The following is a 26780-nucleotide window of genomic DNA, read 5'->3' as shown; positions in this document are numbered from 1 at the left end:
AACGGATTGCCTTTATCATGGCTGCCCGACTACTTCAAGGGCTTATCTTATGCTTGCTATAACTAATATTATAATTATAGTATTATCTTATCTTATTCTTACTATAACATGACAAATACAGGGTGTATGTACACATGTACATACACATGTATGTTTGGCTTTAACGATTCCTCGACCTGCCTTTCAATTTATCCCAATTTCTGTACCATCTGTTCTAACAACAATGATAATCTACCAGTTGTATTGAGACACAAACAAAGCTCAACTTATGAAGTTTATCCGATTCCATATTCATTCATATGCCGAAATGGTTGTATGTTGGAGCAAATATTCTCAAAAGAATACATGCATTGGTTTTTGTTTAATTTATTCCATAAAACAACAATACAAACTGTAAGCAATTACATATAACAATAAAACTAATGCATTAAATGAAACTGCAAAAAATTAAATATAAATAATAAATTAAGCTACTAAAATAATAATCTATAAAAAAATTTTTTTCTTTGCAATTGTATCTTAGGTTCAGTAATAAAGTGACTGTATTAATAAGCTTACTTTAACATACACAATATATAGGTAGTTTGTATCGTCTTAACTTACAAATATTATTTTTTCATTAAATTTTATCATCTAGTACCTTTTGGCATTTATTGTATAAAACTATACTGTCGCTAGACATTTTGGACATTGTATGATAAAAGTTACCATGTACATCGAATCAACTATTTGCTCAAATTTATTGTCATTAGTTGAAAAATTCTCAGGCAGATATAAGTAAAGATTTGACTATACACACTAATCAATTTGCATGTAACTCCTTACTTCCTGCTGCACACCCAGTAAACACTTCTAATCAGTAATAGCAAATACCTACAGTGTAAAAGGCTTTTATGAAGAACTCACTGACGTTGCCAGCAGGCATAACACAACAAGTTTATTACATGTTTTCAAACAGGTTAACTTTTTTAGTATGTGTTGATAGTCAAATATCTATTGTGTAGTCAAACGGACCATGCACTAGCACCTTAACACGCCTCCTTCTTTCAGTCTTGTGATTGTAGGTAACTTAAGAAGGAGTACTGGACATACTTCGTTAGTGTCTCAAGCTCTCTCAGGTTCATCCAGTAACAAGACCGAGCGACAATGGCTACCAGTGTTGCTGAACATTTATTAGAGCTACTGCTGATATGATTTACAGCCTTCTATATGACAGAAACTTCCCTCAACTCTGTCTGCCTGACATTCTGCTATTCAGAGCCTATTCATTATATCGATCAGTAGTAGCATCTCACATAATAGCTCATGTTATCATTTATTATCTGTAAACCTTTGACAGATGCCTTTATAGTGTTACGCATACCGCTGTAGAAACTGTCAGAGGTTTAACGTTTTAAATGTAAACTATTGTTTATATATTCTTTCCCGCATCCCCCCTCATTTCCCCCTTCCCAAAGTGTTGAATAACAAGTGCTGTTGTCAATTTCACAGCTTTTGCTGACCTGAGTGCATGGAACAATCAGTGGCAATACCGTCACCGAGGTTTACCCTCAAAGAGCTGCGTACAAAAACATTCCCGAGTCTTGTACATAGTTAAGTGTTTGCGATTGAGGACCGACTGAATGTGGTTGCATGATTGTGTTTATATGTTTGCTTTGTTTGTAAATAGCTCTATATATATTATATATATATGCATAGTAGTTGATTTTTTGTTATGAGTGTTTGAGGAATGCTGGTGAGGAAGCCTAAATAACCATAATGTGCCATTTCTGCTATATTCTGCTATACCTCATAACCTCTAAATGTTCCTTTTGATAAAATTTATCATCATATACAATATTTAAAAAAACGTATTTATAATAGGTGATTCCATTGCTTGAACCTAGTTGTGTTTTATCACACGTTGCTGTTGAATTTAAAAACCCAACATCCTGCTCGATACTGTTTATAGTGTCTTTAGACACGGTGCTGGTATTTATTCTGGCTTTATTATCTTTGTATACGCTTTAACCACTCGTATCTAAATCATGTTTTTATGACATGTGTTGACATTATATTTTTACAACTTTTATTACCATAAAATTGTTCCAAGTCCAAGATGATCTACTTTATACAGCATGAAATAAAACTTGCAATACTACAAACTCAGTCCTGGAACTGCCGATGTCTCCTTTTGTCTGTGCTTGTATATATTATGCAGCCTTCCCGATCTCCACACGACATATCATGTGTGTACATCAATTATGCATGATTCAAGCTTAAGTTAATTGATGCACATGTAGGGCATGGGAAAGAGACATAATTCAATGTTGATCAAACAACTCTAAAAGAGCAATGTTACACTCAGTGATACTAGAATGACTTCATCCTGCCAACAAAACAGCCCGACCAAAGTGCTATTTCTATGAATAAATTAAACCTAACATTGCAGACTTTGAACGTGTCTATAACGGTTATTGGAGACACCTGTACAGACCAAAAATAGAATAAGAGAGATGAGTATTAGAAATACAACAATAATAGTAATTAAAATTCGCCCAAGTGTTTTGGTTTACAATGCAAAGCAATCGACAGACCTAAGCACCAGAGATAAAAATTAAAAAACGAATGACCGGCAGCACCCTAGCTCGGTCTCAGCTCACTGAAAACTTTGGTGTATCTAAGAGAAGAACTGACTTCCGTGACAAAGCTGATGATCCCTTTCTTCTCTTTTTCAGACTTCTTTGATCTGTATATGAGGACAAGGGATATGGTTGGGTCTATCCTTGAGACAAGGTAGAGCTCCTTATTTCTCTGTAATTTATATCAACACGCCTGAATGGTTAAACAATATGCGACTGGGTTCATTTTAAACCTAGCAAGCTGAAATGGTACATGGCACAATCTTGCATAGCAACACACAACAGCCATTTTACTAAACAAAGTCCTTTTCTAAGTGAAGTAAGGAAACTAAGCTATTGAAAACCAATTGGGTGGCCAGCAAGAAGCGCTGATGTCAAATGCACTTTAGTGAGCATTACTAAATTTACACATAAACAATTTAAAAATGAACAGCAAGCCAAAAGAAATACCCACCCCCTTCATTTACTGTTTCGACCTGAAGCTTAACAAACATTTCAAAATATTAGAGAAAATGTATACATAGATGTGCACATTCTTCCTATTTCCACAACACCCCAACTTTTTTTAACCAATGTATTCCTTTGAGAATACAGGCATTAAATTACCGTAAAACCTCTAATTGAACGCCACCTCTATTTGACCACCACCTCTATTTGACCGCCGCTATAGAGAAAGGGTTGAAAAACAAAGCACCATGGCGTTCAATTAGAGGTTTCACAGTATTTGAATGTAATCCTCCTAAAATAATATAAATGCATATACAGATAGAAATGGAGTTCAGCATATCCAATGCTTGCATCGGTTAAGCACGCGATGAGTTGCACCACTGCCATGGTATTATGTTGAACAACCTGTTTTCAGCCTGCAGTCTGGAATGGTGCTAGAGAAAACATTTGAGCGCTGAGATGGAAGCTACTTGTCATCATGACTAGGATTTGTCTCCCTTGCCAGTATAAGCTACATCGCTAAGTCATTGTGAAAATGAGGCAGCTGCCTGTCAGAAGATTTAGTGTCATATCCATATATATATATATATCCATATATATACTAATATATCTAGTGGAAATCTTCTGACTAAAAAGTGCTCAATGCCATAAAGGCAGTGCATATAGAATAATTTAAAAGAAGATAAAAATTTTGACTATTATATTTACACTACTAATAGTTTCGTGTTAAAAACACTCATCAGGTGACATTCATTTATGCGCAGAAGCTTATATATACACGTAGGAACATACAAGCTTGGCAGTGATCTTATAATGAGGCATGCAAGCACTGTAAATTCCCAAATTGATGGCAGTAGTAAAAGTACAAAGGCTAAGCAATAAAATTGTAATTACAATTTGTAATTACAAATTGTAATTTACAATTTTATTGCTTAGCCTTTGCACTTTTACTACTGCCATCAATTTGGGAATTTACAGTGCTTGCATGCCTCATTATAAGATCACTGCCTAGCTTGTATGTTCCTACGTATATATAAGCTTCTGCGCATAAATGAATGTCACCTGATGAGTGTTTTTAACACGAAACTATTAGTAGTGTAAATATAATAGTCAAAATTTTTATCTTCTTTTAAATTATTCTATATCCATATATATATATATATATATAGTTTATATATCGCTATAAACTAATAAGAATTGCTCGATTTATAACATTGGTTTCCTTTTAAAACATAAACTACCTTTCTAAACTAATATACCTTATCTTTATACTTATATCTATAAATTGACTATGTTTTAGCAGTTCTGCATAAGCACAGAAATTAACACATTTTTGCCTTCATCAGTTTATAATTTATATATTTTACCATCATGAGCTCTTGTCTGAAGAGTTGTTGTTATATATATAACACATCAAATGGTCATGAGATTCACTGACTGTTAGATATGGCTAGAATTGTGTTAAAATCGGGTCAACTTTTAAAAAATTGTTAAATTCTTTGAAAAAAAATTGTAAAAAGGATGAGCTAAAATATACATGTATTTATGGCTAACCACAGTGTGCATCCATAAATGAAGAATAACAACACATGATGCGACTGCCATAGCACTGATCATGCCAGCTGCCAACAGCACCATGGTGGGTTACAACAGGGGTGACAACTCGAGATGACTCAGCACAACTTGACCAATAGATACAACATTAGAGACTAAATTATTAACCAACAGCTCTAAACAAAACTATTGTCAACACAACCTGTGTACGGGAGTTTACAAAAATAATATTCCTTGAAAAGAAGTTTGTTTGTTGTTTCAGACAGATTCCATAAACAAAGGCAGGTGAAGCAATGCAGGTAATAGGCTGACACAGTCATGTAGAGTAATTGCTGACAGAGGCTGGGTGTTAGGTGAACAAATTAGTCGACTTTCAGTCGTAAAATAGAAAAACTTGCAAATATTCTCTAACAGTTTAAGTTAACTAATATCTAAATTTAAGTTTCACGTATTTTGTTTCACCTAGTAAGTGCATTTCTTGCTATTGTGTGATGTTTTGCATCTGCTTTACAGTCGAAATCCATATATAGTTGGGTGCCAACATTTTAAAATCCCATTATATTATTGTGACAAACTGTTTATGGTATCAACTTTTTACAGTAAAGAACTGACGACATAAACAGAGCCATCAATAAATAATCTGTATCTAACAAGGTAGATCACACATACCTAAAAATTGGTCATTGATCTTATTAATGTACCTTCCAAAAAAGCCACTAGCATTTAAATGTTTGCTGTATATTTTTTATACAGCGCAAATCTCTAAAGCAGTTGATTCTTGTGATTATAAGTTTGACGTAATGACAATTTAAATGGTTGCAAACTATTTGACCTTGATTTTAAATGTACAATTTAGCTATTAAGGAGCAAAACCTAGTTAACTTTGTCGAGATGACGACTCCTCAGTTCTATAAATATCTGCGGTGTAGCAACCTTATGCACATGTACAGCTATCATGACGTTGTCCATCTCAGGCATAATCTTACATCATCATAGAAGTCTACTGGTTTCTCTAACAGGTTGAGTTGTCGCTCCTTGGTTGACATGAACATAACCAGTGAGGTCTGGTAAAAGGAGGGAAGACACGGCAGCCTCGAAAGCTCTCCACAATCCTACAACAAGATAAAATACCATCAGTGACGTCAACTAAGGCACATACTCAGAAAACTTAGAGCCTGTTTGTTGCTAAAGATGTTTGCTTATTAGGTCTAATTTAGCTAAATTCACCAGCAACTAATATACACCATATATTTGCTTGTGATACTTACCAAAACGTTTGTTGGATAGCCAAAGATAGTGATGAAGGCTTCTTTGCCTTGTAAAGTCTGAGGAGGAATCGATGAATAGGAGTAGCCAGGGCCGGACACTAGCAATCCTTCTGAGTTGAGAACCAAAGCTATCAGATAAGCATCCGTCTTCTTGTGGAAGGCAGTAAGTCTGACAAAATAGAAATGATATTACAGCATTAAAACAGCGCTAAACACCAACTTAATATAGTCAAGAAATTGAAGGCAAGCAGATGGCCAGTCAAATATTCCAATGAAGTCCACCCACTAAGCCACTATATTCACCTTTCAAAGTCGCTGAGTCTATGTAAGACCTCTACAGTCATATATCCGTATCAGTAGCCAGCCGTCTGTAACCCGCCTTTCTGGTTGGTTAATAAGGTCTGGTAATGTTAATAAGGTCAAAAACCTCCGCATACAATGTTAATCTAATCCGAAATGCTCTTAGTACGTCAAAGTCATTGCATGTTGAACTGAGTAGTCTTATTTGAACATAAAACTACATAAAAAACTAAATAAGAAAATACATATATGTGAAAAACTAATAAAATAATAACCTCTAGAGATCGTTAGTATCACTTCAAATTTGCATCCAAAACAGGCGAACAGAGGTGCAGACAAAGAGACAGAGTGTTTAGATAGGCTAGTGATAAAGATAGCTTAACTTAGAATACGTCAATCATAAATAAACATAAATTATTTATCATTTAGTTTTTATATTAGATGTTTTATATTTTATCTTCAATTCTTACGGCCAGCCTCTACACTTTCACTATTTTCAGGTCTTATTCTGCTCACAACACCTTGACTTTTTTCCTCGTGATAACTATTAGTCAGCTTGGAAGATTTGCAAAGAATTGATTTGATGACAGTTGGCCATAATTTTTATGTTTGCTTCAGTTCTATTGCCTTTTTCCTCTATTTTACCAATACCACTATTTCCACTAGCGTTCCTGAGATTCAGGACTTGAACACTATAAAACTATAACTTCTATAAGCATTATAGTTTTATAGTGTTTATAGTGTTAAAGTTTATTAGCTAAAACTATATGCATTGTTAAATATAGTTATAAAATGAAATATGTTTTAAAATTTAGAATGAAATAATAATTGAAAGCTCCACCAAATTGCAAAGCAGGACACAGGTTACATATAATATCATTGCAGGTTAATTGTAAGCAATAGATATCAGCTGGTAGAGATACTGCTCGATGCATATTTATTAAAAAATGTTTGGCAAGTTGGAGGTAAGTTAGCAGATTTATTGAATCCAAAAGGATTAATGTCACTCCATCGAAAAAAGAGGGCAAAATACAGGCGACATTCGCTTTGTCCGCAAAAGGGCTACATTTATCTTCCGAAAATTCTGACGAGCCATTTGAAAAATACAACACCAGCCTCTATTTGAATGCCACCTCTATTTGATCGTCACTATAGAAGGAGGGTTGAAAAATAGAGCGCCATTTTGGCATTTAATTAAAAGTTTTACTGCATGTAAAGATTTACAAAACTACAATAGTTTGATGAAACTCAGACTTCGTGTGATGGAAATTATTTTGCTTATTGGGTGAAATTTCATAATGCATTTCAAAATATTTCATGCTAAGTGATCACAAGTCAAGATTTGACTGCAGATGCAATTTTCTTGTAATAATTCTGTTATCTTTAGCAACTTCATGAAAGCCTTTTATTCTTTGCTGATTTTGTGAAACTCTCAAGTGAAGTAATCATTATGAACACCTACATGCATGCGCACCATTGAATTACCCTCCAACGACTAACTATAACCAGAAAACACAAAGTTATAAAGCTATAAAGTTATAAAACTATAAAGTTATAAAGCTATAAAGTTATAAAGCTATAAGGTTATAAAGTTATAAGGTTATGAAGCTATAAGGTTATAAAGTTATAAAGCTATAAGGTTATAAAGCTATAAAGTTATAAAGCTATAAGGTTATAAAGTTATAAAGCTATAAAGTTATAAAGCTATAAAGTTATAAAGCTATAAAGTTATAAAGCTATAAAGTTATAAAGCTATAAAGTTATAAAGCTATAAGGTTATAAAGCTTATAAAGTTATAAAGCTATAAGGTTATAAAGCTATAAGGTTATAAAGCTATAAAGTTATAAAGCTATAAGGTTATAAAGTTATAAAGCTATAAAGTTATAAAGCTATAAAGTTATAAAGTTATAAAGCTATAAAGTTATAAAGCTATAAAGTTATAAAGCTATAAAGTTATAAAGCTATAAGGTTATAAAGTTATAAAGCTATAAGGTTATAAAGCTATAAAGTTATGCTCACATAAAGAAGAAAAAGGCAAATTTAACTCACTTGGCATAGTAGTCGATAGAGCAACGGTTCAGATGGGGTCGCATATCTCCATGTGGACAGTATTTACTCAACACTTCATAGAAATACAGCGTGAACTGCAAGAGAAGTAGAATTACAAGATTATAAATAAAAAAGACAACAGCAGCACCTTCACATATATACCAATACCTACATATATGCACTTACATAGCTACTACAGAGAGCCAGCTGCGCTCTGACCGCTGCCTACACTCCTCACCAACTGAGAGTCACATGTCATATTAAACAGAGAATGCACACGGCAGATGTCTAATAGTGCCTACAGCTTCCCAGCTTTCATATTTAGCGTGATATGACTTAGCCACCAATGAAATTACAGAAACTGATTTCCTAGAAAACAGTAACTATAGGTTTGTTAGAGCTGAGAGATCTGAAGTAATACTATTATTACATGGCCCATTCAGGGGTGAACTAAATTGAGCACACTGAGTGTACCGCGTGAGAAAAAGATTCGTCTGAAGCGCTTACTGGGATGAACCAGCCATCAAGGGTCACACTTGAATAGGCGTATGATTTGTGGGCCGTTTCTATGTCAAAAAGGAATAGTGGCGAGTCCAATATCTGTTAGTGAATAAGGCAGTTTTGTCGAAGACTGAGTGCTATTTCGGTGACCACCAAAAATTGGCAACCCACATAAAAAGTAAAAATAATGATTTTACGTTATTAAGATAAAATCAAGCTACCATAAAAAATAAAAAATCATTGGAAACCCCTAACAGTTACAAAACAGCTCTATCTCGTTCACAAGGCTCACTTGAAAGATTTTCTAATTAGTTGCTTAACCAGAGAACTGCTTGGTGGTGTAGCCCCTAAAACATATTGTGACAACGATACATCAGATAATACGCGACACGAAGACAATACTTATTATTCTGTATATAACAGCATTCTTTCCTCCCTGAAATATCTTAGTGATGGTTAGCATGCCTACAACTGGTTGTCGATAAATTTCAAAAGCTTTTCTTATCTCATATCATCAGATGTTGTTAGCTTGTTAAAGGCAGAAAGAATGAGAGTGAATTGACGGCACGGAATAATTAAACATTTTATATACACACAACTATGCCAGCTAAAAAGCATGGCAATTCTTCCCTATTTATCATGTTTAACAATGAACTTTTGAATGACCGTACGGACACTTGCACCACAGCCCTACTGTCAGCAGACCTTGGAATAAACTGCATTCTTGTATTGCTTTAGCCAGGTGTGTAGATATGGTGTAAGTGTTTTCATTCCAAGAAATGTGCGTTTAATAAGATGACTCTGCGGTAAGGTGGTGGCCATGGCTAGGAGTTTAGACAAGTTGTTGTGCGCCATCTGAAGGTGAAGGAGGGATTCTGTATATAACCATCTTGACATGGCTATGTCTGACTGGAGAAGGCTCTCTATTACCTCACATTCAGTACTACAAAAGCCAAGCGAGATATAAACAACATTGCATGAAAGATAAGGACAAAACCATGCTCGATATGTTGGATTACAAAGAGAGTAGGACTGACAAACACCAAAAATTATAAATTTTAATTAGCAGTACAAACACACTTTTCATTAAACCATAACTGTCACGAACAACTTTTATTGTATTTACTAGGTAAATCAGACACGCTGATTCCGATTTTGTACTCAAAATAAAGATTAGTCCACTAACCTTCAAAGTCATTTAGGCTTTTTTAAAGCGTTTCAATATCCGTTTCGAAAACAACACAATCGGCATTACAAGCTCCGCCCATAAATATGTGACGAAACCAAGCTTTTTCAGAAACGGAAGTTAGGAAAGTTTAGTCCGATTTAGAATAATAGAGATGGGTGTCTTAAAACCCATTATTATCTAAATCCAGCCTGTAAAATAATTTCAGTTTTTTTATGAAAGGGATATAAACTATTTAAAATTGCTCGCAGCTTGTTACATGACGTTTAAATGGGCTGGACGCCGAGAAAAATGAGCTCAAAAAGCGCGGTTTTATCACGAGCTAGCGTTGTTATCGCGCTTTTTAAATATGCAATGCTAAATAGCTTATCTACCTTTCAGAAAAGACTGATATTATTTTTAAAGCTGGATTTAGATATTAATAGATTTTAAAACGCCCATCTCTATTATTCTAAATCGGTCTAAACATCTCTACGTAACTTCTGTTCCTAAAAAGCTAGGTTACGTCAAGTATTTATGGGCGGAGCTTGTTATGCCGATCGTGTTGTTTTCGAGACCGATATTAAAACGCTATAAAAAATCCTTTATTACTCTGAAAGTTAGTGGCCTAATCTTTATTTTGATTACAAAATCGGAATCAGCATGTCTGATTTACCTAGTAAATACGATAAAAGTTGTTCGTGGCAGTTATGGTTTAACGTAGTTGATTCCAACCACCATAAACTGACCAATTTAAAAGATGCACATAGGCAGAAGTGAAGGATTTGGTTATGAGAGGTTTGTTACTGTTAGTCTCCAATATCTAGATCTTTAAAAAAGATTGCCTCAGTGAAAGGTCAAGTTAAGATCAACTCAGATTAATAAAGATCAGCTCAGATGAATAAACATCAACTCAGATGAACGAAGATTAACTTAGATGAATAAAGATTAACTCAGATGAACGAAGATTAACTCAGATGAATAAAGATTAACTCAGATGAATGAAGATTAACTCAGATGAACAAAAATAAACTCAGATGAATAAAAATTAACTAGCATGAATAAAGATCAACTCACATGAATATAGACACCCTAAGATAAATAACAACTGACATGACTAAATATTAACCCACATGAAAACAGATTTGAGAGGAGCCAGCTGGGGATGGTAGAATTTATTGTTGCTACCCCGCAGCACAAGCTGAATCTTGGTTAGCAAATTTTCTTTATCAGAGCTCTTGGTGGCTGCCGAATGAAGATTCTCAAAGCTGACAACAATTGAATCAAGGATGATGCGTGTAATATAATGGGACTAGCCATGCTCCATAATACAAGCTAAACCATATTTACTACTTCTCATAATTATTTATCAGACACACTTTGTCAAGTCCAGTCACTCAGGCTGGCAGTACTGCTGCAGCTATTAATTGCTGTCCCCAAAAGGCTTATTACAACCTTTTACCCTTTATTAGAGGCTTCTGATAATCAAACTCTCCTTGGCTAGATACTGGATTAACTGTTGCCAACACATGAGGAATGGGCTGAGTAAGAGGTGCACCTACCTAAAAACCAATATCTTTTAATAAATGTCAAAATAAAATTTGACAACTGCAAAGCATAGATGTAACACTGAATAGAAACCGAAGACGGCTGCATGTTTCTTATACATGTACCGACACCACAGCCCTTAACTTAACGAGAACATAACTAATAATAATAAAATTAATTGTTATTACAAAACAACTAGTTTTTATTACAAAATGGCTTTAACTGAACTTTGTTTAAATGTATTTTATTACCTCTTTCAATACAAAAAAACAAATAGAATTAAAATAGAACAACAATTCTAACTATAAAAACCCACTCTATACAGTAACTATAAAGAAAAAGAAAGGATACAAGTCTATCATCTGACATTTGACTTGGACATAGGGCAGGAGTTGACCACAAACATGAGCCACCGCTGATAATTTAGCCTGTGGTTTCATACTGTATTCTTCAATTTTTCTGCACTCAGCAGCGACAACATCATACAGACTCTTAGCCTAGATAACACGGAGTAGCAGGCAGCGTACAATTGACATCACAAGAAAAGCATGCTAAAACTTTTGTACATAGAGATATGTACACTAGATTTGTTAATTGAAAAAAAATTATAAATACGTACTCCAAACACCTTAAAAATACATTTATAAGATAATAAGAAGTTTGTCTGCATTATTAACTGATAATGCAGACATGTCAAAAACAGTGTACTCTATGAACAGAAGTGCATCTGAAACCTTAATATTCTTGTAGAGGCCCAAATATATTTGTAAGCCTATCTGTCATTAAATCTCAAGGCTGACTACATGGTATGGCATGGTGAGTGCACCTGTCTGTCTTACCATAAAGCCTGCACGCAATATCTGCATAATGCAAAATAGTTTTAATATGCGCTCACCACAAACAAACGCTCTACAAGTCAATGCATTAAAGCATGTTTCTCGACAAGAATATCACAAACGCAGTAGCATAGTTTTACTTTAGAAGATCACAAAGAACTTCAGATTTCCGATGCCTTCCTTAGAACATGTAATGTCTTTCAGTCTTCAGCTAGATATTACTTAAATACAATGAAATATGTGCTCATGGAAACTTTGTAGCTTGCTAATGCATTCAAGCCTCAACATTTAAAATTAGACTGTTTCGAAATTTGCTTCATGTGCTGAAACTGCGGCATGGTAGCCAAAATACCGTGAATACAGTGTTTTACATTCAATGTATTCCACTGCTTAAATACTTACGAAGAAGTACTCAAAGTAACTATATATGACATTAAAACAAATGTATTACCTAAAACTAATTCTAAAACTAAATGTATAATAAACGAATTATATATAGAAACTAAACTAATACAAGTTTAAATTATCGCTTCGCCTTAACATTGAAGATAAAAGGGTTGTTAGCCTTGTAACCTAAAAAAGGAAGTTATGAAGTGCCGCATATTACCGTTGGAGCACCGATGTTTGAGTGCAAGCAAATATCAGCAGTCCATAAGGAAAGTCCTTGTTGTTATCGATAGCAAATTTGGCTAATACAAAGGACACCTTTCAAACAATGGCTATAACATATAACATAACATATAACATAACATATATAACATATAACATATATAACATACATGTATGTATTATCTTTATTTTAAGACTTGCTAACCATCATCAGCGTTTAATATTTGGCGCTAGCCGGAAAATTTGGCAATGGTTTATGGAGCTTCCACCAAAAAGTACCTCAAAGGAATTTGCAGTTGAGTTTTATAGAGTAGAATTATAGCATTAATTTCACGTAAACTGCCTTCAAATACTTCGACTATTAATAATTTGCAAGTATACTTTATGAATAATCTACCTTTTTATATGAGGTCACAAAGAGAAGGAGCAAGTTGAAGCAACCTTATTGCATGGGCTATTTCTTCAGCAAATCACATGTAAATTAATCAGGCGCTTGAATTATTATCACCAAAAAACTTTAACAAAAGTAGGAGTCAAGTTAGCCTTTGCACAAAAAATACACATCTGATCATAAATATATACTTACATCTTTCCTACCAAACCACTTGGAGCTAAGGTAAAGGAACGAAGAGTAGGATTTTTCAGCAACAGCAAATTGCCCGAGAGCGCTGAGGATGGTGAGCCACATTGCAGACTCCGGAGAACTGGATTTGACTTGTTCCTTCTGCTTGTCCTAAACATTAAAGGTAAGGTAGGTCATGACACGAGCATATATTTAGACAACATAGATGGGGACTAGAATTCCCAATCTGCACGCAAGTTAAGGTTTACAACAACAGTAACTCTTCAACAAATGTTGTAAATGCTACTGAAACATTAAATTATGGCTGGCCATCGCAATACTAAGCCAATTATAAATGGTTTTGCAAGAAATTTAATTCAAATAAGAGGATTGTGCGAAAGCTTTTAGTTTTGTAAAAAACTACAGAAGCTGCATTCTGTAGTTTTTGACAAAACTAAAAGCTTTCGCACAATCCGCTTATTTGAATTAAAGCTTTTGCAAAACCATTTATAATTGGCTTAGTAAGCTTCATAGTAAGAATTCCGCAGCCACAATTATGTCTTCATATTCACATTAAAAAGCTGATGAATGCATTTAATGATGAAGTTAACAAAGCTGTTATATGACTTACCACTGCATCTTTGGCCTTGTCATACTGGAATGCCCGTATGCTATCAAGGAACTGTGAAACAACCTGCTCTGGAGAGCTACTGATTTCAGCAGTACTAGCCATAGTAGTTGCACTACTGGCTGACCTGCAAATCATGTAAATGCTGACTTTAGGCGCTAAGCTGAAATACAAAATTTTAAATCGACCACAAAAATTACTTGCTAAAAATTTAAAAATTACAATAAACTAATATCGATATTTGAATGATGGCTGAAAAGGCTAACAATTAATACTACTTGAACTAGAGAAATATGTATCTATACAAACTTTTCAATATACTAATCAAAAGAAAAAGGTTGTTGCTACTAGCATCCCATCAGACTTATTTATCATTCAGCTTACGTAAGTACCACAAATAAACATAATTATTTAACAAACACGCATCAAATATTATAAATAAAGTCTAATTAGCTGCTGTCTTTTGCCTCAGACTCTACCCAAGCTTAAATTTATTTGCATAATTATTAATTATCCTTGTTGTGTGACACATCACTTGGAAATTTAAAGCAAATCATGCGTGAACTTAGTAAAGTGTTATAGTGTTGAGAAATCAAGAATCTCAATATAGCTGTAAAATTAACTGATAGCATGTATTGTGAAGCCAGTTACACAGTATTATTTTGGGGGCTATGTTTACATGCTTTTTGTTTCATTTTGGATGAATAGCAATAATTGGACAACAATGTGATGGCATGTTTGTGGATATAAAAAGTATTACACTACCGTATGTCTGAATTTAACTAACGGGTTTTTGGGAATCAAGTTCACTAACGGACCGTGCCGACTGTCTGAGCTACTAGGCACCCGCAGGAGCGTAGAATTTCAAGAGTTGGGCTCGTTGTACGGGAAGTCAGAACTTTAAAAACAAAATAGCTAGCTGTTTTGCAAATCGGAATAGCGTTGACTCGACAGCCGCATGAATTTAGTTCGATGCATTTGAGGAAAGAATTGCCTCAACGCTCGCAAGCAGGGCCGTTATATGAGGCAGCCTATGCTGTGCAGAGGCAAAATTTCAGCACCCAGAACGGCCCAGTGGCGAGAGGAAATTGGCACCCCAAAAACTCTCGTGATAGAAGTCAAGAAAGCGCGATTGTGCCGCGATATATGACATTATTAAAACCATAGACCTATTAACTATACTAGACTGGGCAATGCGAAGCCACGGTGTCCTAGATAAATAGCCACATTCTTCGCGACGTAACGTCAACGCTTTGTTCACTCGCAGCTGGTCAGGCAAGCGAGTCATCATTGTTTACATTGAAAGAATGGCAGAGACAGTTTTTTGCTACATGTAATTTGACATAACTACTAAAGTACACAAGATATTGGTTTAAAATTTTAGATGCAAAGCTTATACACTATGCATTTCCTGCCCTGAAAATTTGTAAACATAAAGTTGAATATTTCATATGTAAAGTGCGAGTAAAAATGTATATTGATCTATTCAAAAAGTATTGCAAAATTATCAATGTTGCCCTATGCTATGGGCTAACATGTCAAATAGCTAGGTGTACAAACTGATTTCAAATGCATACACACCGGTAAATGGCACACTGATCGCAGTCTGCCATGAACATAAATGTTGGGTCTTAGGTGTTATGCAAACAGTATCAGAAAAATCGTAGAAAACAAATTACCAATGGTGCAATTTTCTAGACATATTGTGACACATGACTAAGGACGACCAGTCGGCTGAGCTTTGATCTAAGATTACTTTTGTTAGCTGCAACCTTTGTAGCCTCATGGTAAATTCTAATTCTGACATATCTGGATGTGATAGTTTTAAATAACGCTGCGCTGTGACTTGAGCATGGAAATTCCTGATGCAAATTGCTTTGTAAAACCAATAAAAGAGTCTTTGTGACTACCAGCTTGTGTATGTCTGCAGTGATTCCTTGTAAATCGACACACTGCCGTATGATCTGTTCTGAGCCTGGACATATCTTTGTGATGACAGGATGAGGTGTAAACAGACCACCTCTATTTTTACACTGATTAGTATCGCATCATCCCTGGTGCGTAAATCTGGACAGGAGGCTATAAAGCTGGTGCAGTCATTGCAGTTGAGTTTTAAGTTCTGTACCACATAGCCTGCTAAATAAATATCATATGCTAATATTATTATAAAAAGTTATATATTATAAAAGTTATAACTATTAACTATATGTTACGTAAGTCTAGGTGTTTTTCTTCCGATGGAAAGGTGTAGAAACAGTGTAGAGTTTTGAGAAAACTCTAAAAACACCGGATTGTGAGAGTTAGATTAAGATGCACTGATGTAGTGAGCCGTTTAGAAGTTTATTGACAAGTTGATTCTCGTTATATCTCACCACACCGTGAAATCTAAAAGATTATAAATTCATGAGTGTGTGTTCACATTACTAGTTACAGATAGTGATTAAAACATAGCAAATCTTAACAAAAGCAATAATAGTGAAGCAAATATTGCAATTCTATAATAATTCAGTATTACTTTGATAAACTGACCTTGCCTCCGTTCCCACAATCCTGATTAAGAGTATATTAAGGCTTGTATAGCTTTGTTCAGGTTAGACTATAATTTTACATCTTGTTGATTGTGCTACTGTACAGCAACTGCCTAGGTAAAATTTCTGTGGGTGGTTATCATTCGATCGTTAACTGGCATGGCGGGAAAAGAAAATGCTATTATTGCTGACTTTGATTAAAACATGTTGACACATCCTAGTGTGGATGACTTTTGTGGCTCAGACAGAATGAGTATGAAGAAGTTAATTGCTTACGGATGTTTTCATAATCTATTCGGGATGAGTGATGTGCCATTGGTGATGTGTATGAATGAAATCTATTTATATTGTCAAAGGTAACCGGTTCTTGATTTAATTTTATTTTACACTCCCACCAAATTTATTTGTTAAATTTATTATTGGTTTTACTTGACTGCAACAACAATAGGCTCTTTTGCTCTTATGCGTTATAGCATACTATTACTACTTACTTGGATAACATAATAACTAACTCAAGTGTTACTACTACTACTACATGGATAACATAAAGATAACTAACCAACGTCAATCTAGGCTTTCAAAACTACAACCACTTTTGTGATCGGTCGATTCAGCACTGTTGCCTGCTGTATAGGCCTGCCATTCCGGTCAATGAGTCTGTTCCCCAAGGTTACCTCAACTGTTCGCACAAGACCATCCTTACCCGCTACTGCATTTGATACACGTCCAATTCTCCAATCACATCTTGCCATGTTATCATCCTGAATCATTACTATGTCATCGACTGACATGTTTTCCTTCTTCTGAGTCCATTTTTGCCTTTTCATTATCATGTTCAAGTATTCATTTTTCCATGTCCTCCAGAACTCGTTGGCAATCACTTGGGAGTGCTTCCATCTTCTCCTACCGTAAACATCGTCAGACTCGAATGTTCCTGGCGGGGGGGCAACTAAGGGGGTAACCTTGCCATTCAGGAGCAGGTTGGGAGTCACAACAGGATCATTAGCATCAGTGATTTTGGTACCTGTTAATGGCCGGCTGTTGATGATGTTTGTAACTTCATAAAATGCAGTGCGCAGTGTTTTCGCATCTACCATTTTGAATTGCATTCTCATACCATTGAGGATGTCTCTAGCTGTTCTTATCATGCGTTCCGTTACCCCACCTTGGTGGCTAGCAGTGGGTGTGTTGAACTGAAACTCAATTCTGTTCTGTTCCAAATATCCTTTCATTTGTGAGTTGTTCACGCATGATTCTTTGGCCAGTTCATTTCGCATACCAACGAAGTTGGTGCCGTTGTCAACAGTCATGGACTGAATTGGTCCTCGCAGAGCCATGAAGCATCTCATCGCCTGAATGAGACAATCTGTTGTCATTTCCTCTAGCAGTTCTATGTGGACTGCTCTGGTGTAGAAACAGGTTATCAACAGCCCCCAGCGTTTCACTTCGCTTCTTCTCTCTTTTATGTAGAATGGTCCGAAGACATCTGCCCCGATATGAGTAAAAGGCGCAGCCCTCTCTAGCCGTTCGTTTGGTACATTTCCCATGTACTGCATGGCAAGCTTGCCTCGAAGGCGCTTACATCCCACACAGTTGTTAAGAACACTCTTCACATTGGCTGGTCCGTTGATCAGCCAGTATCCATTTCCTCTCACAGCGCCTAAGGTGCTGCGGAACCCCATATGATAAACCTTTTCGTGGTAGTGTCTTGTTATCAAGGTACTGAGATGGCTATGCTTTGGGATTATGATCGGCTTGTTCCAGATGTTTGAGATTGTTCTCCCACCAACACGGAGTATGTTCTTGTCATCTATTTGGGGGTTAAGGTTTTTCAAGGACTCTTCTCCCACCATGCTAGGATACGCTTCCTGTTGTACTACTCCAATTATGAAGTTTTCTGCATTTAAAAGATCATCTGGGCTGATTGACGGTTTTCGCCATATTCTTGTGGTTTTGGCTTCTGCTTTCCTATTCTTGTATTCGGTGATCACTTTCTTGAGCAATGCTAGGCTTTTGATAAGAGTCGTCCACCTGCTAAACTTGGTGAATTTGCTTGCCAGGGTGGTTGTTTTAGTTGTTACTAGAGAATTGATACTTCGGATTTCAGGATCATCTGCTTGAAGTGAGGTGTTCACCGTGTGTTCTCTTATGTACTTGTTGATGTCATTCTGTTTGAGGAAGGCGGGACCTGTGAGCCATGTTTCCATTTGTACTTGCTCTGCCATACAGCCTCTCGATGTGAGATCTGCAGGGTTATCCTTCGTGGATACCTTTTTCCACTGACTTGCGTCTGACGAATTTCTGATCTCTGCGACTCTATTAGCCACATACACGTGAAACCGTTTGGCTTCATTATGGATGTAACCTAGAGTTATGGTCGAGTCTGTCCAATAGAATTCTTTATCTATTGGTAGCTTAAGCTCCTTTCTCAGCAGGTTGGCTAGCCTGCAGGCCGTAACCGCTCCTTGTAACTCGAGTCGAGGGATTGTAGTCACTTTCTTTAAGGGAGCCACTCTCGACTTTGACATGATGAGGTGGCACGCAATTTCTCCTTCTGCCGTCGTGTACCGCAGGTATGAGCAGGCACCGTAACCTTGACTGCTCGCATCACTGAAATGGTGTAACTGGATTGTTTTAATGTTTCCCGGAGGTTTCAGACAGCGCTTGATGCTGAAGTTGGCTAGTTTTCCTATGTCATCTAGCCAGTCTCTCCACTCTCTCATGTCGCCAGGTTCTAGCAACTGATCCCATTCCAAGTCTGCAGCTGTGACTCTTTGTAGGATGAGTTTGCCTTTTAAGATGAGTGGTGATATCAGGCCCATCGGGTCATAGATTTGTGCAATTTTGGAAAGCACGTTTCTCTTCGTGATCATAGCGTTGTTGGTTTCTGGGGCTGAAAAGTGGAAGGAGTCGGACTCTAAATTCCATTCCATCCCGAGGGTTCTTTCGTTAGGAAGCTGTTCTTCGAAGATGTTGATGTTTTTGATTTGCTCGCTCCTTTCTGATTCAGGTATAGCCAAAAGTACAGTTTTCCTGTTGGAGTTGAACTTGTGTAGTCTGATATTTGCTTTGGTGCAGATCTTAACTGCATTAGTGATTAGATCAATGGCTTGTTCCTCAGTGCTCACACTGGTTACGCCATCGTCTACGTAGAACTCCTCTTTTAAGAACTTTGCAGCATGTTGGTGTTCCTCTTTGTAGTCGTCAGCTATTCGGCGCAATCCGTATGTTGCTACACCGGGGGAGCTCGCGGCACCAAACAGATGTTTGGTCATCCGGTAGTCCTTGATCTTTCCATTCTTGCCAGTCCATAGGAATCTGAGAAAGTCTCGGTCAGGCCTATCAACAATGAAGTTGAGAAACATTTGCTGGATATCGCACGTGATCGCTACAGGTTCTCTCCGAAAGCGTAGCAAGATTCCAAGCAAGGAATTAAGATTGTCAGGCCCGCTTAACAGCTCATCATTTAGAGCTACTCCCTTAAACTTTGCGCTTGCATCAAATACCACTCTCAACTTACCTTTTCTTTTGTGTCTCACGCCAAAGTGTGGTAGGAACCATACTTTACCTGATTCTGTTGTGCTTGGTGCTTCTTCCGCGTGTCCTGAGTCAATCAGATCCTGCATAAAATTGTTGTATTCACCTTGGTAGCTTGCATCAGCGTTGAATTTCTTCAGGAGTCCCTTGAAGCGTTGCTCAGCTTGAGCTCGGTTGTTGGGTAATGCTGGAGGTGCAGTGAAGGGTAAAGGCATTATGTAGTTGCCACTTCTGTCTACCTCCGTTCTCTGTTCCATGATTTTCAGGAACCGAATGTCTTGTTGCGAAAGTTTGTCATCTGATTCGGCATCCTTGAAGTCTTGCTCCAGTAGGTCCATGATTTCCTTGCCTGCTGAAGTCATGTATGCTTTCCGGTTTACTGGCAGTATCGGCTCACGTCCCCCACACATGGTCCAACCGAATAATGTTTTCACTGCAAAGGGCTCACCTTTGGTGCTCGTACGAGTTTCCAGTGGCTGAATGACCTCGGTGTAATTCATTCCAATCAGCAGCCCAATTGGTATGTCTAACAATGGTGGCATATGTTTGGCTATATCGGACATGTGTCGAAATCGTTTGGCCTGCTCGGGTGATGGTAATTGACTCTTGTCACACTGGATGTTTCTTTTGTAGGCGTTTATGGTAGCTGAACTGTCATTCATAAAACCTGTTAGGTGGAGATTGTCGTATCTCTCTATATCTGATGTCTGTTGTCCATTCATTGTGTGGATAGTAACATTGGGCTCTATAACACTTACCTTTGCTTCTAACCTCTTTAGAACTTGAGGGGATGCGTAGCAGGCATCCGACATGTTGTCTAATAGTGCGTAGACTAACATTGATTTTCCAGACGGTACCGACATTTTAACTGGTATGGCCATAGTTGTGAGTCCATTAGTTGTAGTTGTAGCCAACGTGGTTTTTGTGGTGTTGCCGGGTGGTTCACTCTTCGGGTTTGTTTCGTTCGGTAGTACTTGTACTCTCTGAGTACCGCTGTTAGTTGTGGCTGGTGGATTTGGTTGAGTTTGAGTAATTTCTTTTCTAGGTTTGAAGTTCGGGTCGTGGTGGACTGTAGCATGACTTTTTCCACAGACGCTGCATTTCAGCTTGGTTGCACACTCTTTGTAAAGGTGTCCTGGACGAACACATTTAAAGCAGAGGCTGAGCTGTCTGATGGTTGAACTCTTTTCTGCCTTGGGAAGTCTCTGCAGTTTACGGCATTCGCTAACCTGATGGTTATCTAACTTACAATGAACACATCCTTTATCGATAGCTGTCGAGAATGTATTCCTAGATTGACCAGGTCCTTTCAGTCGCTTATCTGGTAGTTTTGTTTTGGAGTTGAATCCTCTTGCAAGTGGAAGTTGTCCTATCTTTGCTTCTTCTTTTACGAAGCTGCAGAACTCCTTAAAGGTTGGGTAGCGGTAATAGCTTTCTTCAGTTTTGGCTACTATTCTTGCCCACTTCCACTTTAGGCGTACTGGTAGTTTTCTGCACATCTTTTCATTTTCGCTGTAATCATCCAACACTCTCAAGGAATGGACTGAACTCTGGGCACTCAGCAAGTGGCCTAAGAAGTCACTAAATTCTAGTAAAGTTTTTCCATCATCGGATACACTCGGCCACTTGGAAAGCTGGTCTCTAAAACTCCTCGCTAAGATGTGCTCGTTTCCATATCTTTCTTTCAAAAGTTGTCGCGCTGCAGCATACGCATGTTCTGTGTTTGACATGAAATGTCCTTCGATAGCTTTCTTAGCCTCGCCACCTGTAAACTTCTTGAGGTAACGAAGTCGTTCTACTCCATCAATTCTCTCGTTACGTAGGTACATGTCGAAATCTACTTCCCAGTCCTTGAACTGTAATAGGTCTCCTTTGAATACATCTGGCTCAATGCTTCGTTTTCGTATGGCAGATGCTAAAACATCAGCTAGTTTGTCCATTGGATCTGTCCGGTTGTTTGTGCTTGTGCTAGGACTAGGAGCTTTAATTTCTCTTTGATGCAGTCTTTCGCTGGATTGTTGTATTGCCCGTTGAGGGCGGAGATCAGGCTCACTTTGTGGAGTCGGCTGAAACTGCAAAGCATTTTCTTGATGTTGTTCTGAGTGATCTTCAGCTGCTTCCTGGTTGTGTACACTACCTTCGGAGTGTTGCTGTTCTGAGTTTTGTTCTTCTGCATTTGGTGATGCAGCTGGTAGTTCATGTCCATACATTCTTCTTTGATTACTCTCATCTGTTAGTTCTTGAAATAGTCTTGCGTTTTTGTTAATTTCTTCGTTTAGGTTTCTCATCATCTCGGCCTGCCTTTCTTCTTCTTGTTCTTCGAGTGCATCAATATCTTTATCTATGCTGTCTCTAAAAAACTTCATTTGAGCGAGCACCTGGGTGTACGTGGTTTGAAGGGATTTGGGAAGCTTGCCTTCATCATTTTCATGGAGTGTCAGCAGCTCCTGGTATGTGCCAAGAATTTCCTTAGCCTGGTCACCCAATGCATCGTGAATGTCATAAAGCAAGTCGAGAGAAATCTCTTGAGACAACTTCTGCTGAGAGACCTTGATAAGTCTGTATGCAGAACTAACCAGTTTTGTGAGCTTAGTACTTAGCTGGTAAATATGGCTTTCCGTAGCCTTAAGACCTGAACCAACATTTCTGCGCTCTCGCTTACGCGTCATATTTTCTGCAGCCATAGCTGTGGAGTTGTTAGTAGGGTTATCAACAACAGATTCTGTCACTACAGTGCTACTACCATTATTGGTGGGTTTATCAAGAACGGGTTCAGAATTTTCAGCATTAATTTGTTGTTCAAGTTCTGCAATAGCCTCTGTTTCATGACTCGACAGATCAGCAATGGCATCATCACTCAAATCATTTACTGGACTAGACATTTTAAGACCGTATAGATACCTATCTTAGCAATGTTTATCTTTCACGCTTGTTTATGCCGTAGGATTTGTCAACAATCAAATGTGTTCAGCTTACACGCAGGGGTGGTTGCCAGTTAATTTTCGAATGATTTACAATATGAGGCAATTTTAAAACTCACAAATGCACAAATATTTACACTCTTATAAAAACTATAAATGAAAAGAATAATGTTGATATCGAGAATTGTTAGTAATTGCAATATGACGGACAAATTAAAGCAATTACACAGGTTATCTAGCATAGAAAGAAATGAGTGCCTATATTGACAGTTGAATTCGTTGCACTATGCTATGAATTAGTTATACACGTGTGTCAAATGTTCACTGTTTCTTGTTTACTTAGCTGCTTGAGTAGACTGCTGCTGGATTGCTTCATTCATTCCCTTCTGCTGGCTTGTCCTTGTGGTTGATGAGCTGGCTGGGTTCCTCCGTCTGCTGTGCTATTTATAGCTGCTGCTATCTAGCTGATTTCTTCGTGAGGTGTGGTAACGAAGGTTATTATGTGGTGCGGTTTGATTATGCGTGTCTGAATGTTCAATATAATTCTACGAATCTTTGTGTTGACAGAGCGTGTGTGCGTTGCACCGTTGCAGCGCTAGATTCTATGTTGACAGGCTATAGTCACTTCTATTTATTTGCTTGTAGATGTACGGATTGTTTCTGTTACTAGTTGTAGCACTATGCTATGATGCTTCGTATAATGTTCGGGTTAGTTGAGCGTATGCGTATGGCACAACAGATTTACAGTTTCTTCAGGTTAATTTGATCAGACTTGCTTGATCAAGTTCAGGTTATTTGTGCATGTACAGCACAACAGGTTAACAGTTTGGGTTGATCAGGTTGGTTTGATCGGTGAATCGGGTTACGCACTTCTCTAGTTTAGGTGTACAGGTTGGTCTGCGCTTGTATTGCACAGCAGGTTGCCTCTCCTCCGTAGATTCGAGAGTTCACTAATAGTTCGCCTCTTGACGGAAACCAATATTTCACTTACTGATTGTCTCTTGGCGGAAGGCCGGATTTCACTGACTGATTGTTTGTCTCTTGACGGAAAGCCAGATTTCACTGTAGAGTTTTGAGAAAACTCTAAAAACACCGGATTGTGAGAGTTAGATTAAGATGCACTGATGTAGTGAGCCGTTTAGAAGTTTATTGACAAGTTGATTCTCGTTATATCTCACCACACCGTGAAATCTAAAAGATTATAAATTCATGAGTGTGTGTTCACATTACTAGTTACAGATAGTGATTAAAACATAGCAAATCTTAACAAAAGCAATAATAGTGAAGCAAATATTGCAATTCTATAATAATTCAGTATTACTTTGATAAACTGACCTTGCCTCCGTTCCCACAATCCTGATTAAGAGTATATTAAGGCTTGTATAGCTTTGTTCAGGTTAGACTATAATTTTACATCTTGTTGATTGTGCTACTGTACAGCAACTGCCTAGGTAAAATTTCTGTGGGTGGTTATCATTCGATCGTTAACTGGCATGGCGGGAAAAGAAAATGCTATTATTGCTGACTTTGATTAAAACATGTTGACACATCCTAGTGTGGATGACTTTTGTGGCTCAGACAGAATGAGTATGAAGAAGTTAATTGCTTACGGATGTTTTCATAATCTATTCGGGATGAGTGATGTGCCATTGGTGATGTGTATGAATGAAATCTATTTATATTGTCAAAGGTAACCGGTTCTTGATTTAATTTTATTTTACAAACAGAGTTAACTGTCTTTTGCTGGAGTATTAGAACAACCAAATGCACAGCAAAAAATTTTACTCCTCTTGTCCTGCAAAGTAATCAGTAAATAATTGCATTCTTATGCAACCATCATAAAGTAAAAATCTTTTTGTTAGGTTTAGCTACACTTCTAAATATAGCACAGCCATCACCATACTCATTTACTAGCCTATGTCCACCTGCCATGGTGATGAAAAACTTCATGAAATGGGCAACACTTCGTCTACTCCGGGGTTGACACCTCTTTGTGCGAAGCAACTTTTCAAATATTAGTGCCAGCAATGAACTCTAAGAAAAATTTTTGGAAAAAACTATTATTTGTATGCATATCTCAGAAAAATCCGCAAGATTTCTTGCTCTTCATATCTAGGTACCTCTCACAACCACACTTGAAAACAATTGGAGTAAAATTTACCTTCGAATCATTTCCAGTGCTGGTAGTTGCTCCACTCTCAATGGTTTCCTACTTAAAACTATGGCCTGGGCTAGGCAAAGTGAACAAAGCAACAAAGTGAACATAAACCTATTTTCTGATGCTGTTTGCATGACACCTAAGACCCAACATTTATATTCATGGCAGACTGCGATCAGTGTACCATTTACCAGTGTGTATGCATTTGAAATCAGTTTGTACACTTAGTTATCTGACATGTTAGCCCATAGCATAGGGCAACATTGATAATTTTGCAATATTTTTTGAATAGATCAATATGCATTTTTACTGGCACTTTACATATGAAATATTCAACTTTATGTTTACAAATTTTCAGGGCAGGAAATGCATAGTGTATAAGCTTTGCATCTAAAATTTTAAACCAATATCTTGTGTACTTTAGTAGTTATGTCAAATTACATGTAGCAACAAAGCTGTCTCTGCCATTCTTTCAATGTAAACAATGATGACTCGCTTGCCTGACCAGCTGCGAGTGAACAAAGCGTTGACGTTACGTCGTGAAGAATGTGGCTATTTAAGTAGGACACAATGCTGAGCCGTGATGCATTGGATTGCCCAGTCTAGTATAGTTAATAGGTCTATGATTAAAACCATAGATATATATACATAGGTATATATATATCTATGATTAAAACCAAAGCCGTATAGCTTCAAAGTCCTGCATCAAGAACCGGAAACAAAAATGCTGTTTCCAAACAAACCCGATCGACATACTGATCTCTAATGGAATATTCTTACCTCGCTCTCGACATCTCACTTTTTTGCATTTATTTTTTACCAAAAAAAGTTGTAGTTTTTTGGTAGACAATTTTGTCCTCTTTCAAATGGTGTATGATACAACTATCAACTTTAAAGCAACTGCCAATGAGAGTAATATTTGTTGGTTAATGTTGCGGCCTCTCCATTATAATTTATAGTAGGGGCGGCCTGTTTGTTTAGAAACGAGCGAGCTCCCATATACGCTTCCGCTGGCCACGAAACTCTGTGAAACTATACGGCTCTGATCAAAACAAGTAGCTCTGTTGGTACTCTGTCTTCCAAGCTTCAGTTCATGATTGAGCAGTTGTTTATAGAAAAAATGCAATGTTGCAGATTATGTAAATTTTGGGAACTGATCCTCTTTTTTCTCAACGCCAAGAACAAAAGTTAACTCAGTTTTTGTGTGTACCATTGAATGGAGTGAACTTATACTCTCACTTTGGGTGGTACATGTAAGCTCTAAAAACGCCTTTGGCTTGTCTGATCTAATAAGGATTTATTTACAGTGATGAATAGCACTGCTGCTATTCCACTGGTGCAGAATTTTTACATGCCACAACTCACACCTCCGCATTTCATCATGTGACTTTTGAAACAGATCAGTTGTAACAATGATATACAGCCCCCCATGGGGGGCTGTATATCATTGGTTGTAATAGTAAGTAACAATATCAAACCAATAATTCTTGATGAAATAAAGTCAGCTGTGACCCATCGACAATTATATGACCACAATTATACGACAAT

The 26780-nt window shown here is 37.1% G+C and overlaps 2 protein-coding genes across 4 annotated transcripts; both read right to left on the bottom strand.

The window, feature by feature from the left end:
- Positions 1–1091: 1091 nt before the first annotated feature.
- LOC137398966 (KICSTOR subunit 2-like) lies at positions 1092–25703 on the bottom strand. Of its 3 annotated transcripts, none has more exons than XM_068085133.1 (10): positions 25674–25703; positions 14092–14215; positions 13485–13631; positions 11805–11950; positions 11039–11173; positions 9446–9683; positions 8240–8334; positions 5891–6059; positions 5609–5734; positions 1092–2793 (listed from the first exon to the last, which is right to left on the bottom strand). In XM_068085133.1, coding segments are annotated over exons 1-10 (1353 nt in total). In that variant the 5' UTR covers positions 25676–25703; the 3' UTR covers positions 1092–2622. The 3 variants fall into 3 exon arrangements, with proteins under 3 accessions (XP_067941234.1, XP_067941245.1, XP_067941239.1); XM_068085144.1 differs by lacking the exon at positions 25674–25703 and adding an exon at positions 14876–14964 and having other exon boundaries at positions 1093–2793; XM_068085138.1 differs by lacking the exon at positions 25674–25703 and adding an exon at positions 14854–14918 and having other exon boundaries at positions 1093–2793.
- On the bottom strand, positions 16622–19549 carry LOC137410610 (uncharacterized). The gene is made up of 2 exons (XM_068096054.1): positions 19388–19549; positions 16622–18370 (listed from the first exon to the last, which is right to left on the bottom strand). The coding sequence occupies exons 1-2, from the start codon at positions 19547–19549 to the stop codon at positions 17186–17188; spliced, it is 1347 nt and encodes a 448-aa protein (XP_067952155.1). The 3' UTR covers positions 16622–17185.
- Positions 25704–26780: the final 1077 nt, after the last annotated feature.

The sequence above is a fragment of the Watersipora subatra genome, chromosome 1, assembly GCF_963576615.1.
Source record: "Watersipora subatra chromosome 1, tzWatSuba1.1, whole genome shotgun sequence".
Lineage (NCBI taxonomy): Eukaryota > Metazoa > Bryozoa > Gymnolaemata > Cheilostomatida > Watersiporidae > Watersipora > Watersipora subatra.
Note: the sequence above shows the minus strand (reverse complement) of the source record. Positions and strands in the feature narration are given on the sequence as shown.